The 18,287-nt window shown below is 44.8% G+C and overlaps 1 protein-coding gene across 1 annotated transcript in view; it reads left to right on the forward strand.

The window, feature by feature from the left end:
* Positions 1 to 15,608, forward strand: part of ABCF3 (ATP binding cassette subfamily F member 3) — a 37,518-nt gene extending 21,910 nt beyond the window's left edge. The window contains exons 11-21 of the mRNA XM_040428501.1: positions 1,390 to 1,412; positions 1,499 to 1,554; positions 1,638 to 1,838; positions 1,945 to 2,021; positions 2,104 to 2,148; positions 2,273 to 2,405; positions 5,744 to 5,832; positions 6,096 to 6,187; positions 11,139 to 11,271; positions 11,388 to 11,475; positions 14,611 to 15,608. Of these exons, the coding sequence (XP_040284435.1) occupies positions 1,390 to 1,412; positions 1,499 to 1,554; positions 1,638 to 1,838; positions 1,945 to 2,021; positions 2,104 to 2,148; positions 2,273 to 2,405; positions 5,744 to 5,832; positions 6,096 to 6,187; positions 11,139 to 11,271; positions 11,388 to 11,475; positions 14,611 to 14,769 (1,096 nt within the window). The 3' untranslated portion in view covers positions 14,770 to 15,608. The remainder of the gene's footprint in view (positions 1 to 1,389; positions 1,413 to 1,498; positions 1,555 to 1,637; positions 1,839 to 1,944; positions 2,022 to 2,103; positions 2,149 to 2,272; positions 2,406 to 5,743; positions 5,833 to 6,095; positions 6,188 to 11,138; positions 11,272 to 11,387; positions 11,476 to 14,610) is intronic.
* The last annotated feature ends 2,679 nt before the right edge of the window (positions 15,609 to 18,287 follow it).

The following is an 18,287-nucleotide window of genomic DNA, read 5'->3' on the forward strand; positions in this document are numbered from 1 at the left end:
CATAACTTTTATTCAGGTCAGACTAAAAACTCCATGGTTTCCTTGGAGGACATCATGGAGTTTTTAGTCTGACCTGAATAAAAGTTATGTGTTAATTTAAGGGGTTCGATCCATCTAAGTTTGAAATTAAAGCTAGAACCAGCCCTGTACCTTCCCATTGATTGCTCCATTTGTTTTGCTAGATTTATTTTCGGCTAGCAGCTTAGAGGGCATGTTCTTTCTCGAGGTGTGTCCTTTCTGGTGCAGCTTTCTCACAGTGACTGACACAGCTTCTAACAGAAGATGTGGTTGATTGCTAACAAAGATTTAAATTGAGCATGTGCGACCACCTCAGCGAGGCGGATGGAGAAATAAGAATAAAGCAACCAGCGGTTGGTGGTGCGATACAGATGCATTTTTTTGAATAGCTCAGTAGTTATACTAAATTTGAATTACTTGTAATAACAAGGGGTCCCCGTAGTGTGCAGCCAGTGAACAAGATCAAGTGAATGACTTGCAAAAGGTGGAATGCAGGACGTGGAGGAGTGAGGGTGAAAGCTGTGCAGTGTCCTTTCCTACATGCGCTAATAGCAGCCCATGCAGGATCCAGAACTGCTGCACAGATACTCACTGGCCGCCTGTGCTGCTGATGTGTATTGCTGTACAGCAGTCCTGGCTCCTGCTCATACTACTGCACACACACTCGCACAGCGCAGAGTTGGACAAGGAGGAAACCATGTTTGACCCTGACTCCCTGAGCAGTGCCAGCTAAAGTAAAACGGTCAAGAAGCTAACCTAAATCCGGTAAACCTTATTGCATTTATTACGTTATTAACTATCATTCTGCTGCATCTTGCAGCTATTTGCCTGGCCAGACTAATTACCGTAACCAGAAGGAAGCAAGCAGGTACCGCAAAGTCACATACCAAATTAGAAGTGTCACCGCAGTCCCAAAAAATGCAACAAAATAAGCCACTAACACACTGGATCTGTTCAAATACGAGCATGCTGAGCAGCAGCCCAATGCACCTCAAGGTCCCCTCAGATGTGCCCCCATGCGAAGAAGCAAGGGAGGACACAGATGGTCATCTCCTCCCAAAAACTTCCCGTAAGCACTAAAACCATGCTGGGGGATGGGGAAAAAAAAATCAATCTGCTCTGACAACTCTCTCTGCCACCAAAAGCATGGCTGGTGCCATTTTGCAAAATTCAATTTTGCGATTCGGCAAGAAACATTGTCAGCCTCAAAGTTTAGTTAATTGTCCAGCCCTAGGGGTATTCTTTATAATGGATGCTCACGGGTACATTACAAACATTGTGCTGATCCGGGTTAGCAAAATGTAAATGAAAGGAAAAGGTTCTGATTAACAATACCTTAATGTAAATCGTCCCTTCTCTTTCTCTCTCTAGGCCTGACCTGCTTTTGCTGGATGGTAAATATTCTGCTAGTTTGTTTCTATTTGAAACGTTAAATTTATTTTTTTTACCTTCTTTTTTACTTTGTGTTACTTTTTTACAGAACCTACCAACATGTTAGATGTGCGTGCTATCTTATGGTTGGAAAACTACTTGCAGGTCTGTGTGCATATTCTTATGTTTCCCATCCATCTTCAAATATGGAGAGCAGCTTGGAAGAAATGTGTATCTTTCACTTGCAGACATGGCCTTCCACAATCCTAGTTGTCTCCCATGACCGTAATTTCCTGAATGCAGTTGCAACAGACATTTTGCATCTGCATAGTCAGCGCTTGGAGGCTTACCGCGGCAACTTTGAAAGCTTTTTGAAAACTAAGGAAGAGCGCCTGAAGAGTCAGCAGAGGGAATATGAGGCCCAGCATCAGTATCGGGAACATATACAGGTGATCATGAGAAGCCTTTCTGTAGAAATTGGTGAGGAGTACTCTTATGCTGTAATTAGAGTGTGGGTGATCTTGACTTTTTTTTTTGTACATATACCCTTTATAGGTGTTTATTGATCGATTTCGATATAATGCCAATCGGGCTTCTCAAGTGCAGAGTAAGATTAAACTCCTGGAAAAACTGTAAGTCTTACTCCTTTTTTTGGGGAGGAATCCAATAAGAAGTCTCAATTGCTAATCTTGGTCCTTTTTTCCGTTCTTGTAGGCCAGAATTAAAGCCTATAGAAAAGGAGTCTGAGGTGATATTGAAGTATGGACACCTATTCAATCCCGTTCTACTTTGGCATTTTTTTCTATAATAGACTAATAGTCTAATAGTAGACTATTTTTTTTCTATAATAGAATGTATAAGGGTTCCCTTTTTCTGCCTACAGGTTTCCTGATGGATTTGAAAAGTTTTCTCCGCCAATCTTGCAGTTGGATGAGGTTGATTTCTGGTATTCTCCAGATCAGCCAATTTTCAAGAATCTTTCTGTGTCTGCAGATCTGGAGTCTCGAATCTGTGTGGTAAGAGCCCATGAGCCAATATCTATATCTTACTATATTTTAGAATTACACAAACAGCACTGCAGGTTTTTTTCATCCAAAGACTCATTAATTCCCAATCAGAAAGTAATGGATTCCTTAAAAGAGAAGCTGTTAATTCAGACTATAAAGCTATGTTACTCGCTGATGAAGTTTTCTAGAAATGTCAGGAGAAACTCTAGTGGCATTCTCCTTAAAGGGATTCTGTCACCAGTTTCTTACCCCCCCCCCCCCCCCATTTAAAAATATGGTTATGTTCATGGAGCTCTAGCGATTCCTAATGTGGTCTTATAACCGAAATCCGTAGGCTCATTTTGTCTAAAAAACATTATAACTAACCTGTCATTCATCTCACAAATGTGCCCAAGGGGATGATCATGTCTTCCAGATGCCGCCCGTACCCGCCGCCGTTTGTGCCCAGCTCCTCCCTTGCTGTCATCAGCGCCGCCTCAGAATCCTGTGTGACGCCTCCGGCTCCCTCACTCCCCCCTCCTTCTTCTCTAACATCCCGCGCGTGCGCACAGGCCTGTGCCTGATGCGCCCGTGCGGACTTCTTCGTCTGGCTTCATGGAGCAAAGTGCACATGCGCCGGCAAGTGGTTGAGCGAAGTGCCGGCGCATGCGCACTTCGCTCCATGAAGCCGAACGGAGAAGTCCGCACGGGCGCATCAGGCACAGGCCTGTGCGCACGCGCGGGATGTTAGAGAAGAAGGAGGGGGGAGTGAGGGAGCCGGAGGCGTCACACAGGATTCTGAAGCGGCGCTGATGACAGCAAGGGAGGAGCTGGGCACAAACGGCGGCGGGTACGGGCGGCATCTGGAAGACATGATCATCCTCTTGGGCACATTTGTGAAATGAATGACAGGTTAGTTATAACGTTTTTTAGACAAAATGAGCCTACGGATTTCGGTTATAAGACCACATTAGGAATCGCTAGAGCTCCATGAGCATAACCATATTTTTAAATGTGGGGGTAAGAAACTGGTGACAGAGTCCCTTTAAAGGGATTGTCCAGTTTCATAATGCCAATTTTTTATTTTTTTTTATCTGCACAGATTACTCTAAACACTGCATCATTTTTGGCCCATCACTGCATCCTGGCAGGATGTTTACATGCAGAACTTTTTCATCTGCTTCATGCTGGGTTTTCTAACCATGCTTTGCTCTGTAATGTTTCACAGAGATTGCTCCTTCTAGCTAACATGGTTAGAAGATCAAACAGGAAGTTCTGCATGTAAATTTCATGCTCGGATTAAATGATGCATAAAACAGGTGGAGGAAAGTGCTAACTTGAAAAACGGTACATGAGTGCAGTGTTTGGGGTGCCCTGGGCAAATAACAAGGCCTGGGCCCCACAGCATGTTTTTAAACGCAACCCCCTCCCACGGCTACTCGAGACCGCCCACACTTGCCAAAACCCTACCACCCTGCCTTTTTAGTGCCCCCACACAGTAGTTATGCCCCCTTACTCCATCCTCACAGTAGTGCTCCCCCTTACCACCACACAATAGTACTCCCCCTAATATACATAAGTGAAGGCTATGAATAAAATTAAAATCTGTAATACTCACCTAGCCCCATTCTCCCAATTCTTCCCGGCAGGTGGGATGCAGTGAGGTAATCACACCTTCTGGGATGAGTAGATGAGGACAAGCCAGGGGATGATCCTCAGCCCAATGCGCTCTTCTGCTCAGTCCAGAAGGCAATATCACTGCATCCTGCCTGCATCACACCCTGGACAGTAGTACATCAAACAAAATGGAAATTGTAATCTATATAACAGCGTCAGCCAAATTATACCAGAGATCTATAAAATTAATCATTGCTTTGCTTACCAAACTTGGCGCCTACTTTAAATATTTAACACATTTCCTCACTGCCTCCAAGAGTTGGAGTTGCCATTGGACATTACAGGTAGGAGGTATAAGAGGAGAGAACAACAACTCCCAACATGTCCAGGCCATTATGTGATATCAGAGGACATTACAGGGAGGAGGTATAACAGGAGAGGAATGCAACTCCAAGCTGGTCCAGGCTGTCATGTGATATCAGAGGACATTACAAAGCTCAATTCCCTCATGTAACATGACATCATCACAGGTCCTTCACCAACTCTTCGCCTCTCTACTGCTGATCTTCGCCCCCTGTACACTGATCACATGATGGTTATTAGGAATGAGCGAATCGACAACGGATGAAACATCCGAAGTGGATTCGCATAATACTTCGTTTGAATACTGTATGGAGCGAGCGCTCCTTACAGTATAAGAATGTATTGGCTCCTATGATCCAAAGTTATTACTTCTCGAAGTCTCGCGAGACTTCGCGGAATAACTTCATAAATCGATTTCTACAGTAAAAAACACCCGAGTTCGGGAAATGTTTTTTTACAGTACAAATTGATTTATGAAGTTATTATGCGAAGTCCCGCGAGATAAAGTAATAACTTCGGCTTATAGGAGCCAATACATTCCTAATGGTGATGTAATGACAGGTCCTTCATCACCACTTTATATATAAACTGTGTGTGTGTGTATGTATATATATAATATATATACAGTCTGGCAGGGGAGACTTGGGACTAAAGGCCCGGGCCTCCCTGTCGCTGTGGGGCCCAAAGCAGTCCCTTCCACAGTAGTTCTGCCATTGGAAACCAGAGATTTCTTTAAAAGAGATCTGTAGTTATTGATATAAAACATCATATGTTGATGCCCCTTTGAGAAAGTTTTGAACACGTTGTGGTGCCAGGAAAAGGAGAGAGCTGCAGTCATGCATTTCTAAGAAGCCCCTGTAACTTATAAAACTATATTCCCATAGCCTCTAAACCAGCTGCAAGCATGTGGACACAGTTACAAGAATAAGGCCCTTTTACACAGGCCGATGCATCAGCAATTATTAAGAACGAACTGGATGTTCCTGATAGTTGGCTTATCGTTGCCCATGCACTTCTATGGGACGGCTCTGTAGTATTCACTTGAACAGACCGATCTGTCCCATAGAAGTGACTTGTAATTACACCTGCTCACCACTGCAATTGCTGCAGTGAGCAAGTAAACAGAGCAGAGAAGGCAGCTCTCGTACAAGGGCTGCCTTCTCTTCAAACAGCTGTTCAGCCGACATTCGGACTCCCGTGGATCCGCTATTGATGACCTGTCCTGAGGATAGGTCATCAATAGTAAAAAAAATATATATAAGTGGACAACCCCTTTAAGAAGATGTTGGGAGCATTACTGGTGACCTCAGAAGACAGAATTGATAACATTTTCAGTACTGCTAAGTAATAGAGGTATTTGTATGTATGTATGTGCATTTATTTTTTAGGTGGGTGAAAATGGAGCAGGAAAATCCACAATGTTGAAGTTGTTAATGGGAGATTTGTCTCCGGTAAATGGGATTCGTCAAGCACACAGGTTAGTTAAAAACAACTTTTGCTGGAGTTATAGTGTTGATCTTGATAAATGGTGCAGGAAAGCGTGTGGTAAGGAGCATTACTATTTGGTGGTAGCAACTGGTCATGGGTATTATGGGCATTGTATTGAAAGTTTACATTTTTTGAACAGTTTAGAAATTGAAGGGGTCCCATCTTATCGCACATATAGATTTCTCTTTCATCCAATCTGGACTCTACACGTATAATGCACTTAAGGTTTCTTTCATTTTTCTCAACCACCAGGAATCTTAAGATTGGTTACTTCAGTCAGCATCATGTGGATCAGCTGGATCTGAACGTCAACTCAGTGGAGTTACTCGCAAAACGGTTCCCAGGTAAATTATACATAGAAGTTTTAGAACTTGAGATCTTAATCGTTTTTTTTTCCCTGTAAATAGGAAAAATAGTAATAGTTTAATAAACCATGAAAAGTGTCCTGCTGCTTACAACTTTTCTCGTTCACCCACATGTAGGTTCTGTAGGCTTTGTTAAAGAGAATTATGATAAATACTTCAAAGCTATTAACTACCATGAGTGTCATATGGAACTGGCAGAATTGAATTTGCAGTCACTGTAGCCCTGAGATTGTCATTTGACAAGCTCACTAAGATATCAAGACTTGTTCTGCAACTTTATACACAGTCGATTCACATTATTATGACTGCTTCCTACGTCTGCGGCGTGTAGCTCTTGAAGGAAGTCAGGTGCCGTGAGCGGGCTTGGTGGGTATATAAAGTGTGCAATAGGCCGTCTGCACACAGCTAAAATGAACCAGGGGGCTACCAGACGTAAGTAAAACAGTTCAGCAAACCCCACTGTGTGTGGGGATCCGACGGAGATGGACGGTCACTGCACCTAACAAAGTTGCATCGGCAGAAAACTTTCTTGGCAGTGTCAGAATTGGACCTCCGCTGATTGGCAAAGGGTTGCCTTCTCCGATGAATCATGTTTTGTGTTTCATGGAATGGGTGGACGTTGGCATGTCAGGTGAGAAACATCAGAGAACAAATATCCTGCAACCATTGCTGGAAGAACACAAGCTGGTGGTGGCAACGTTTAGGTCTGGGAAATATTTTTGTGGCATTCTCTGGGCCCCCTCATCCATGTGGAAGACACCTGCAACAAATTTGAATATGAAGCCATCCTAGCAGATCACGTACACCCATACATGCCGACTGTCTTCCCTGGGGTGGTTGGGATCTTCCAGCAAGTCACATGGCTAGAAATGTCTGACATTAGTTGGAAGAACATGACCAAGACTTTAAAGTACTACCCTGGCCCCATAATTCTCCAGACTTGAACCCAATTGTGCATCTGTGAGACCTCCTCAATTGTTGTGTTCGTTCTATGAATCCTCCCCCACATGCCCTCCAGCAGCTGTGAGGTGCACTGAAGTCAGCATGGCTCCAGATACCTGTAACAACCTACCACGACTTTGAGTCACTCCCAGCCCGTTTAGCTGCTGTCTGTGCTACACACTGCGGTTACTGCTGGTCTCATAGTAATGTGTATATATGAACACAGAATTTTCTCTTGAATGCATTGGGGGACACAGCACCATGGGTATATGCCGAGCTGCCACTAGGAGGCTGACACTAGAAGTAAAAAGTGTTGGCTCCTCTTATCTGGGCTATACCCACTGCAGATGCAGGAGCAAACCAGTTTTTTTTTTCTAGTGTCTTTAGGAGGCAGACATGACCTGCTTTTTTTCCTGCAGGTCTTGCTGCTATGCGTGTTTTTATTTTTTCTCTTTTTGCTCTTTATGCAGGTTTTTCTCCTGCTGCAGGGGGTGCTCCATCGTGGGCTTCTACTTTAGTTGCACCCTCTGCGGGCACGTATTTCGGTACCGCTGATCACCCAGTCCCCATTACTGCCGCCGCAGTGGATTGCCAGCATTCCCACGGGCTCCGTGTCGAGTCTGCTGATAGGGGGACCCTGCTGCACCTGAAGACGTCAGAGGGCATGTACAGCTCCCCTCTCCCCCCGCTGGACCACTGATCCTCTTAACCCGGGCGTCTGCACTCAGGGTGGCTATTGGTGTCAGGGACGCATGTGCTGGACATTGGGCGAGCCTTGGGCTCCCCAACCCCCCCCCCTCCCCACAGGCTCTGCAGCTTCATTTCGTCCATAGTCTTCCCCCAGGGGGGCAGAGGGTCATTGCTGGCTATTCCCAGGGGCTTATTTCGCTTATGGGCGATCCCTGCTGGGCCCTCTTATCTGGGTGCTAACTCTCCCTCCCCCCACACTTATCTGTGCTGCCGCCGGGGCTCCGGTCCAGCCGCCGGCGGTCAAGCCACTTCTTCTACTTTAGCCCCCGGCTTTTCGGGCCGCTAGGCCGCGACCTGGCTCCACTCCCTCCTTCTGCCCGGGCTTTGGCCCGACGACTCCTCGCTCTGGGAGGGACCTCCTTGCCTGCTTCTTTCGCAGCTAGGCGCAGGTTTTTTCCTTCATGGGGCGGTCTCTTCTGTGAGCTGAGCTGAGGCAGAAGAGACTCCATTTTGCAGCTAAAGCCTGGATCGCCATTCAGACTGTTCCTGCTCTTCTTCACTGCTTCTTCTGCATCGTGGGGCACAGTACCTGGGGTCTGGTAGTATAGCCTCTCCGGCTATACAATTATTTTCTTTTTGCCATCATGTCCTCTGCTAGTACGGACCCTAAAGCCCGGGTGCCTATTGGGGTACCTACTTTCTATGCTTGCTCTAAGTGCAGTAAAGCTTTTTCCCCCGCAAACTAACTCGCTCTGTGCTCAGTGCATTGCTCCCATGCCCCCTACTGACGCCCTGGCCCCCTGTGCGCTAGCGGTTCCTCCTGATTAGGCCGCCTTACTGTCCCAGGCCATAGGCGACCTTGCCAGCCTGTCCCGGTCCATGGTGCAGTCGCTGGACCGTCTGCCTGCTCAAATTGCGGCAGTCTCTGCCCCTCACAGGAACCATGCTGCTGAAGGGGCTCGCCCCCGCTCTGACACCAGGTCCCGTAAAAGACCTCGAGTGATCTCAGCCGCGTCCTGCTCCTCAGCAGCGTCGGGTCACTCTCTGGACAAGTCTGAGACAGGCGAAGTCTCGTCTTCTGCCGCTCCTGGGGACACCTCTGATTCTGTATCAGAGCAGAGTTCTACTTTATCTGCGGCCATGCAGGACCTCATTAAGGCGGTTAGAGACACTCTCTCAATGTGCAGGAGGGTACTCCCTCCTCTTCTCAGGACCCTGTGTCCTTCCGCCATTCCAGGCGTTCCGTGTTGGTTTTTCCTAAGCACCCCCCAGACCTTGACGCACTCCTGGCCAAAGAGTGGAGTCAGCCTGATAAGCGCTTGCAGATCTCTAAGGGTTCGGACGCTCTGTTTCCCTTCAGTGCAGAATCCCTGAACCTCTGGTCAGTCCCACCTTTGGTTGATTCTCAGGTGGCCTGTTTGGCCAAGGCCGCCACCCTTCCCTTGGCCGATGCAGCTTCCTTGTCAGATCCCGCTGACAAGAAGATTGATTCCTTGGCTAAGGCCGTTTTGTAGCGGCAGGCTCCGCTGTTCAGTTGGATTAGGTCGGCAGTTAAGGAGACCAAGGGTCGTGTTCCTCACTTTCGATTGACCGCTCATTCCACCTGGGCCGTTGGATATCAGGCCTCAGCTTCCCAGGTCTGCAAGGCCGCCACCTGGGCCTCTGTTCATACGTTTTCCAAATTTTATCTCATCCACTCTTTGGCTTCTGCTGATGCCAGTTTGGGTTGCAGGGTTCTGCAAGCAGCCGTGAGTTAGTTGCGTTGCATGGCTGTTTTTTTGCTGCCCTCCCTTGTGGACTGCTTTAGGACGTCTCATGGTGCTGTGTCCCCCAATGCATTCAAGAGAAAACTGGATTTTTGTACTCGCTGTAAAATCCTTTTCTCGTAGGATGCATTGGGGGTCACAGATCCCGCCCTTTGTGGCTATGTTTTTTCTGTTGGTCCTTTCTGGTTTAGGACTTGTTGGCTTGCAGTTTTTTCTTGTGTTCCTACTGCTTTTCTTCCTACCGGTTTGCTCCTGCATCTGCAGTGGGTATAGCCCAGATAGGAGGAGCCACTACTTCTAGTGTCAGCCTCCTAGTGGCAGCTGGGCATATACCCATGCTGCTGTGTCCCCCAATGCATCCTACGAGAAAAGGATTTTACGGTGAGTACAAGAATCCAGTTATCCTAATGCATATATGATATACATTAAAGGGGTTACACAGGATTTAAACTTATCAGAATTGGGGATAAGTCTCTGATTGGGGGGTCTGACTGCTGGAACACCATGTATCACGAGGATGGAGGTGATATCCCTACCACGTATGAATGGAGCAGTGGTCGCACATGCATCTGCGGACAGCCATAAATAGCTGAGTGCTGTACTCTGTACAACCAGTCCTCCATTCATATGGGGGTCCCAGCAGTCTTACACCTACCGATCAGACACTTATAACCTATTCTCTGGATAGGTGATGGGTTTAAATCCTATGCCAACCTTTTTAATGGGATAAATTTAGGAATGAGCAAATCAATTATTACATTTGCACTGCTTTAGATACCGGAGCAGGGACTGTTCATGCACTGGTACATGGAAGTGTTGTAGTGCATGCACAGTCGCTGCTCCAGAACAATCAGCAGAGCCTCTGCTCTTTCACTTCTACTTGGAGCAGCATCAACGCCACAAGATTGTTGGGGCCGGGTGAGATGTATGGCCCTGTTAATCAAGCGGCAGGGGGGAGTTTCTTCAGTAGCAGGGAGAGCCCCTCGCGGCTGAGGAACTCTATTTGATGAACAAATCGATTTTGTAGGCATTGATTCGCTTATCTATAGTTAAAGGGGTTGTCTCATTTTGCCGTTACTAAGGCAAGATGAGAGACAGTCCCGACTACGGGCGCTCCAGCGCTCTGCTGTTTCAGTAGCTTTCATTGCCGTGCATGAGAGCTGCATAAACAGCATAGCACAGCAAGCTATGGCATTTCTGAGTTAGGGAAACGGCATAGCTTGCTGTACTATGATGTTTCCATAGCTCTCGGCAAGGAGCGCTACTGAAACAGCAGAGCGCCGGAGTGCTCTGCTGTTTCCTGGCCGGGAGCTGGTCAGGACTGTCTCATCTCACCTTGGTAATGGTGAGATGAGACAACCCCTTTAAGTGACATGTTATTTGCAAATCTTTTAGTGTCTAGCATAATGAGAACTTTTAATGTTGGCTCATTCTCTCAGTTAGCTGATACCATCTGAGTTTCTTGTCAATAGATGCCGTATATGATAAAGTACCTTTCATCAGCTCTGCTAGACCTTTTCCGTCTTTTACAGGTAAAACAGAGGAGGAATATCGCCATCAACTTGGCAGTTACGGTATCTCTGGTGAACTCGCAGTACGGCCAGTAGTTAGTTTGTCTGGAGGCCAAAAGAGTCGTGTCGCATTTGCACAAATGACAATGCTTTGGTAAGATGCTGAAACTTGCTCAGTAATCCCGTTCCTAGCAGCTTCTTTATATGCAGTGGATCTTTCTTTGTATGGACGGCAAAAATTATTATTAAATTGTCTTTATATTTTGTCAGCCCCAACTTTTACATTCTGGATGAGCCGACCAATCACCTTGATATGGAGACCATTGAATCTTTGGGACATGCACTGAACAAATTCCGGGTAATTGTTGTTTTACCCTTTGCCCAGCCTTCTGCATATGTTATTTTTATTTTTTTTACTTATTTTTCTTTTGAAGTTAATGACATATAGTGCTGGTGATAATGTCGATATTGAGATGTCTATAATTTAGAATGATTCTCTGTGCCGCAGGCAATATAAAGTAAACCATAGTGGAGGGCCAGGAAGGAAGAACACAGAGAAATTGTGGATTTGTGACTCCAGAAGGAGTACTCCATTGTGGTCACTGATCAGAGTTCTGCCCTATTTGCAGGCCTTAGGCCTCCTTCACACTACCGCGTTTGTTTGTTTTTTCGTTTTGCGGGCTGTTTTTTGCGTTCTGTGTACGGTCCGTATAAGGAACCATTCATTTCAATGGGTCCGCAAAAAACGGAATGTACTCCGTATGCATTCCATATCTCCGTTCAATGCAAAGATAGAACATGTCCTATATTTGGCCGCAAATCACGTTCCGTGGCTCCATTAAAGTCAATGGGTCCGCAAAGAAAAAAAAAACGGAATGCATACGGAAATGCATCCGTATGTCTTCCGTATCCGTTCCGTTTTTTGCGGAACCATCTATTGAAAATGTTATGCCCAGCCCAATTTGTTCTATGTAATTACTGTATACTGTATATGCCATACGGAAAAACAGAACCGAAACGGAAACAAAAAATGGAACAACGAATCCGTGAAAAACGGACCGCAAAACACTTAAATAGCCATACGGTAGTGTGAAAGAGGCCTTATTCATATAGTTTGGTGTTTGCAGTTGCTAAAACTGGAATTGAATTAAAAAAGGTACAAAGGTATATGCGCACCGTGTGTATTACACATGGATGATTGAACAGAAAATCTGCATTGTAATACAGTGCCAGTTGAATAGATGAGATTTTCAAAATCTCATGGACTCAGTGCTGAAATTGGAAATGGGGCTATGGTGTGGCTTTTTGAAAGCCACAGCATGTCATGTTTATATGAATTTTCAGTGCCATTTTCAGCCTTTGCAATGCAAAGGGTGAGATCCGTAGCAAATCCGCCTAAAAATCTGCCGGTAAAACATGAAAATTTTGGTGTGAAAACTGCATGAAAATCCGCATAAACTACACTGCCACATATACAGTGCCTTGCAAAAGTATTCACCCCCTTGACTTTTTTGTATTTTGTTACATTACAGCCTTAAGTTCAATGTTTTGTTAATCTGAATTGTATGTGATGGATCAGAACACAATAGTCTAAATTGGTGAAGTGAAATGAGAAAAATATATAAATAAAACTATTGTTTAGAAATAGAAAACAGAAAACTGGCATGTGCGTATGTATTCACCCCCTTTGTTAGGAAGGCCATAAAAAGCTCTGGTGCAATCAATTACCTTCTGAAGTTACATAATTAGTGAAATGATGTCCACCTGTGTGCAATCTAAGTGTCACATGGTCTGTCATTACATATACACACCTTTTTTGAAAAGGCCCCAGAGGCTGCAACACCTAAGCAAGAGGCCCCACTAACCAAACACTGCCATGAAGACCAAGGAACTCTCCAAACAAGTAAGGGACAATGTTGTTGAGAAGTATAAGTCAGGGTTAGGTTACAAAAAAATATCCAAATCTTTGATGATCCCCAAGAGCACCCTCAAATCTATCATAACCAAATGGAAAGAACATGGCACAACAGCAAACCTGCCAAGAGACGGCTGCCCACCAAAACTCATGGACCGGGCAAGGAGGGCATTAATCGGAGAGGCAGCACAGAGACCTAAGGTAACCCTGGAGGAGCTGCAGAGTTCCACAGCAGAGACTGGAGTATCTGTACATAGGATGCCAATAAGCCGTACGCTCCATAGAGTTGGGCTTTATGGCAGAGTGGCCAGAAGAAAGCCATTACTTTCAGCTAAAAACAAAAGGCACGTTGTGAGTTTGCGAAAAGGCATGTGGGAGACTCCCAAAATGTATGGAGGAAGGTGCTCTGGTCTGATGAGACTAAAATTGAACTTTTCGGCCTTCAAAGAAAACGCTATGTCTGGCACAACCTAACACATCACATCACCCAAAGAACACCATTCCCACAGTGAAACATGGTGGTGGCAGCATCATGTTATGGGGATGTTTTTCAGCAGCCGGGACTGGGAAACTGGTCAGAGTTGAGGGAAAGATGGATGGTGCTAAATACTGGGATATTCTTGAGCAAAACCTGTACCACTTTGTGCGTGATTTGAGGCTAGGACGGAGGTTCACCTTCCAGCAGGACAATGACCCCAAACACACTGCTAAAGCAACACTTGAGTGGTTTAAGGGGAAACACGTAAATGTGTTGGAATGGCCTAGTCAAAGCCCAGATCTCAATCCAATAGAAAATCTGTGATCAGACTTAAAGATTGCTGTTCACAAGCGCAAACCATCCAACTTGAAGGAGCTGGACCAGTTTTGCAAGGAGTAATGGGCAAAAATCCTAGTGGTAAGATGTGGCAAGCTTATAGAGACTTATCGAAAGCGACTTGGAGCTGTGATTGCCGCAAAAGGTGGCTCTACAAAGTATTGACTTTAGGGGGGTGAATAGTTATGCACATTGACTTTTTCTGTTATTTTGTCCTACTTGTTTACTTCACATTTAAAAAAAAAAACATTCTCAAAGTTGTGGGCATGTTCTGTAAATTACATGCTGCAAATCCTCAAACAATCCATGTTAACTCCAGGTTGTGAGGCACCAAAATACGGAAAAAGTCAAGGGGGTGAATACTTTTGCAAGGCACTGTACACTAAGGGTTAGGAATGAATTGCTGTGGACTTTACCTGTGGATTTGTGCCATGTAAACTCCACAGTTGGTTACAATACTAAGCAATTGGACTGACTTATTTTTTTTCCAGGTAGAAATTGGCAAAACGCAGCAATTTCTGTTGCTGATTTTCTCCTGTTCAGTGCAGCAGGGGTGAAGTCCACGTTGAATCTCGGCAAAATCTGCATGTAATGAATGTGCATTTTGCTGCGGATTTGCCCCAAGCTTTCCAGTACATGCAGATTTACCCTAAAGCTTACTTTTATACAGCTTTTTTATATTTCATTTTTATGTCTTGTCTTGTCCATGTATCTTTGACCTTTTTACTATTTTAAATGCGCCATTGGTTATATCCTTTCTCTAGGGAGGATTAATCCTGGTTTCCCATGATGAGCGATTCATCCGCCTTGTTTGTCAGGAGCTGTGGGTCTGTGAAAATGGTGGAGTGAGCCGCATTGAGGGAGGCTTCGATGAATACCGTAATATCTTGGAGGAGCAGTTCCGCAAGGAGGGCTACCTATAGTTTGAACTCTACAAGAGTTTGCCGATTGCTCTTGCGTAGCTTCCTAGCTTCGCTGGTGTCCAGTTAAATATCAAGCAAGGTTCCTGACCTTTTTAAAGAAGTCAGATGTTCAAAGATGGGCTCTAGGACACTGCAGCTAATGAGACTGATGTTCTAGCTGAGGGAAGATATTTATTACGCCGTCAGGACAGACTGAGCAGAGATGGCTGTGTTTATATGAAATGTATGTTCTGCTGCACATTACCATTTCGTTACTCCTTTCTTTTATCCCCTCGCTTGTCTTACAGCAGATCCAATCTTGTGTAGGATCCTTTTTCTATTATTTATTTTAACTGTATATCAAAGTTCGGATTCTAAGGAGCTAACCCTGCAGACGGTCAATGATTCTTTCTATTGCAGAGATGTTTATGTATTTTAACCTTGTCTTGGTTCTTCAGTCCACTGTCGTCCCATAATTTTCATTATAAACTGAAAAATTGTGTAATATAATTAGTGGGAGTACATGATGTGTATGACTTCAGTGCTTGTTAAATTTTGTTAAAACATTCTCCGATTATGTTGAAGGTAAGCCAGAGGCCAAGGTTTATTCCCTGCTGAATTTGTATAATAAACTTGCAAATATCCCCCCCCTTACTGAGTCCCTTCTACAGGTTTTAATTGTCCTCGCATCAGCTGTTTTATCTAGGAGACCATGGGCCGTTCTTGCTCAGTAGTAGTGTGCAGTCAACATCTTGCTCAATCTAAACCGCTATCTCTTGCTTCCTGTTAAGTTATTAGAGGTGCCAAGAGATGGAGATGTGAAGCTAACCAGATGTAAATAAAGAGCAAATTCCTCCTGCTTCTTGTGTCTTCTTATTCCTCCTTTTAGTTTTTATTATTTAGGACTGAAGCCTTCCATTAGTTGAATACATTGCATTTGTTTTATATTTTTCAACCACTGAGATTTTTTTGTTTGTCCTGACTGCCAGCTTATCATTCTTTTTGGATCCACGTATGGCTTTAAAAAACAAACAAACAAAAAAACCTTAGCCTTAGGGGCTATTGACATGACATTATTTTCGGTCTGCTTCTGATCCGCATTTGTGCTCTCCGCATCTGTATGTCCTTTCCACGGCATCATGAAAAAGATAGAACATGTCCTATTTTTTGTAAGAATAGGCATTGTTACAATAGGGCCCGTTAAAAAAGTGCGGAATGCACAAGGGCTGCATCTATATTTTGCGGATCCGTGATTTTTGGACAGCCAAACGGATACGGTCATGTGAATAGCCCCTCAGGGTTCATGCACACAAATTAATTTTTCTTCAGTGTGCTATCTGTTTTTGAAACGAATAGCACACTGACCCATACAGTTCACTGGGGGTTGTTCACATGTCTGTGCCTGATCTAAGAATCTCACTGCAGCTCCTATTCTGGTCCGTTTTTGCAGATGAGAAAAGCCAATGTGTGTGAGGGGGAAAAGAAAAACAAACAATGGGCACAAAATGAACAGTTATGGCATGGTGTAGGTTAATCCAGTCCTCTTTATTGACTAGCTTAGAGATTGACCGAGTAATAGGTACCTGGTGATTGCGTAGAAAATATATGGAAATATGGTAACCTTTAATAATTAACTTTTATTAATACTTATAATAAAATGCCCTTAAATATTGGTGCAAGAAAATGGAGGAGGGGTGGACATCCACACCACTCGTGGTGGGTGTAGGGAAGAGGGGGAAGGGAATGCTGGGTCTCAGCCCCTATTATTACCCTGATCAGAGGGCCCTTCTCCTGGTACACCGCAACCTCCTATACTGCCCCTAAATGTGTCCCTGTGCAGTGCTCCGACTGCCCAGCTTCGTCCTGAGGGGGTAGGAAAGGGGGGAAGGGTAAAGGAGGGAATCCCTAGAGCAGGGTTTCTCAACTCCGGTCCTCGGGACCGACCGGTCAGGATTTGAGAAAATCCCACAGAATGAATACCTGTGGTAAGTCCTGATGCATGGACACTAATTATATCACCTGCTCAATACTAAGGAAATCCTGAAAACATGACAGGTAGGTGGGTCCCGAGGACCGGAGTTGAGAAACTCTGCCCTAGAGGCAGATCAAGTACACCACCCACAGATACGCTCCCAGATCCCTGGAAAACGACTGTGTATCTGTGGGTGGTGTACTTGATCTGCCTCTAGGGCAGAGTTTCTCAACTCCGGTCCTCGGGACCAATCTACCAGTCATGTTTTCAGGATTTCCCTAGTATTGAGCAGGTATTCATTCTGTGGGATTTTCTCAAATCCTGACCGGTCGGTCCCGAGGACCGGAGTTGAGAAACCCTGCTCTAGGGATTCCCTCCTTTACCCTCCCCCCCCTTTCCTACCCCCTCAGGACGAAGCTGGGCAGTCGGAGAACTGCACAGGGACACATTTAGGGGCAGTATAGGAGGTTGCGGTGTACCAGGAGAAGGGCCCTCTGATCAGGATAATAATAGGGGCTGAGACCCAGCATTCCCTTCCCTACACCCTCCCTAGGAGTACCATATACGCACCACGAGTGGGGTGGATGTCCACCCCTCCTCCATTTTCTTGCACCAATATTTAAGGGCATTTATTTTAAGTATTAATAAAAGTTAATTATTAAAGGTTACCATATTTCCATATATTTTCTAATCCAGTCCTCTACAGAGGCACCGGACGGTGAAACGTGGCGTTCTAATGGCTTCACAGGGCAGCACATGAACTACATGTGAGCGATCAGCAGCAGCACACGACTTTCTGGTTGTTCGCTACAAGGCTGGATTCTCACCTGCAGTTTTTTTGAACCATGGATTGGACTGAATACAGAAAAGAGCTGTATAAAAGGAGGACTTATGCGTCTCATATTTTATACTGTCCTGTGTTTTTGGTTCTTTTAAAATGCAGTTGTGAAGGCAGCCTGTCTGTATCAGTCTAGGTTCCAGGCTTTTAGATTGGAGACAGTATCCACTTCTCATATGTACAGGTTTTCAGACACCATGAAACAAGAATTTTCTCAGAAAATGACCTGCTGTTTAAATCATTTGTTCATATTTTTTTAATAATTTTGATGTTATTTTTAATTTTCCATGTCACTTTTTATATTTAAACCAAAAATCCTGCAGTTTTTGCACTGACCACTGTCTAATAATTGGCGCCACTTCTTGGTTTGTACAGGTCACTTTACTGCATTTAACTCATCTATACACAGAGGTGATATCATTACAGGCAGGATTAGAATAAGGATCCACCATTCACAATAGGTCATATGGCAGCTTATCTGCTCCCTCCTGACCTCTGCACAGGTCACAGAACATGCCTAGAAAACTCTCCCATAGAAGTCAATGAGGTCCCCTCCTGACCATTGTGTCTATGGCCCATGGGGCTGCTGTAAAGCAATTTATTTCTTTTTTTAATGCTGTATAAATGTTAAGAACAGCTCGGGCAAGATGGCCGCCCCATAAGCATGTTCAGAAAATAAAAATATATCTACAATCGGGAAAATAATAACAGATCAGAAAAAAAGGATAT

The sequence above is a fragment of the Bufo bufo genome, chromosome 4, assembly GCF_905171765.1.
Source record: "Bufo bufo chromosome 4, aBufBuf1.1, whole genome shotgun sequence".
In the NCBI taxonomy this organism is placed as follows: Eukaryota; Metazoa; Chordata; class Amphibia; order Anura; family Bufonidae; genus Bufo; species Bufo bufo.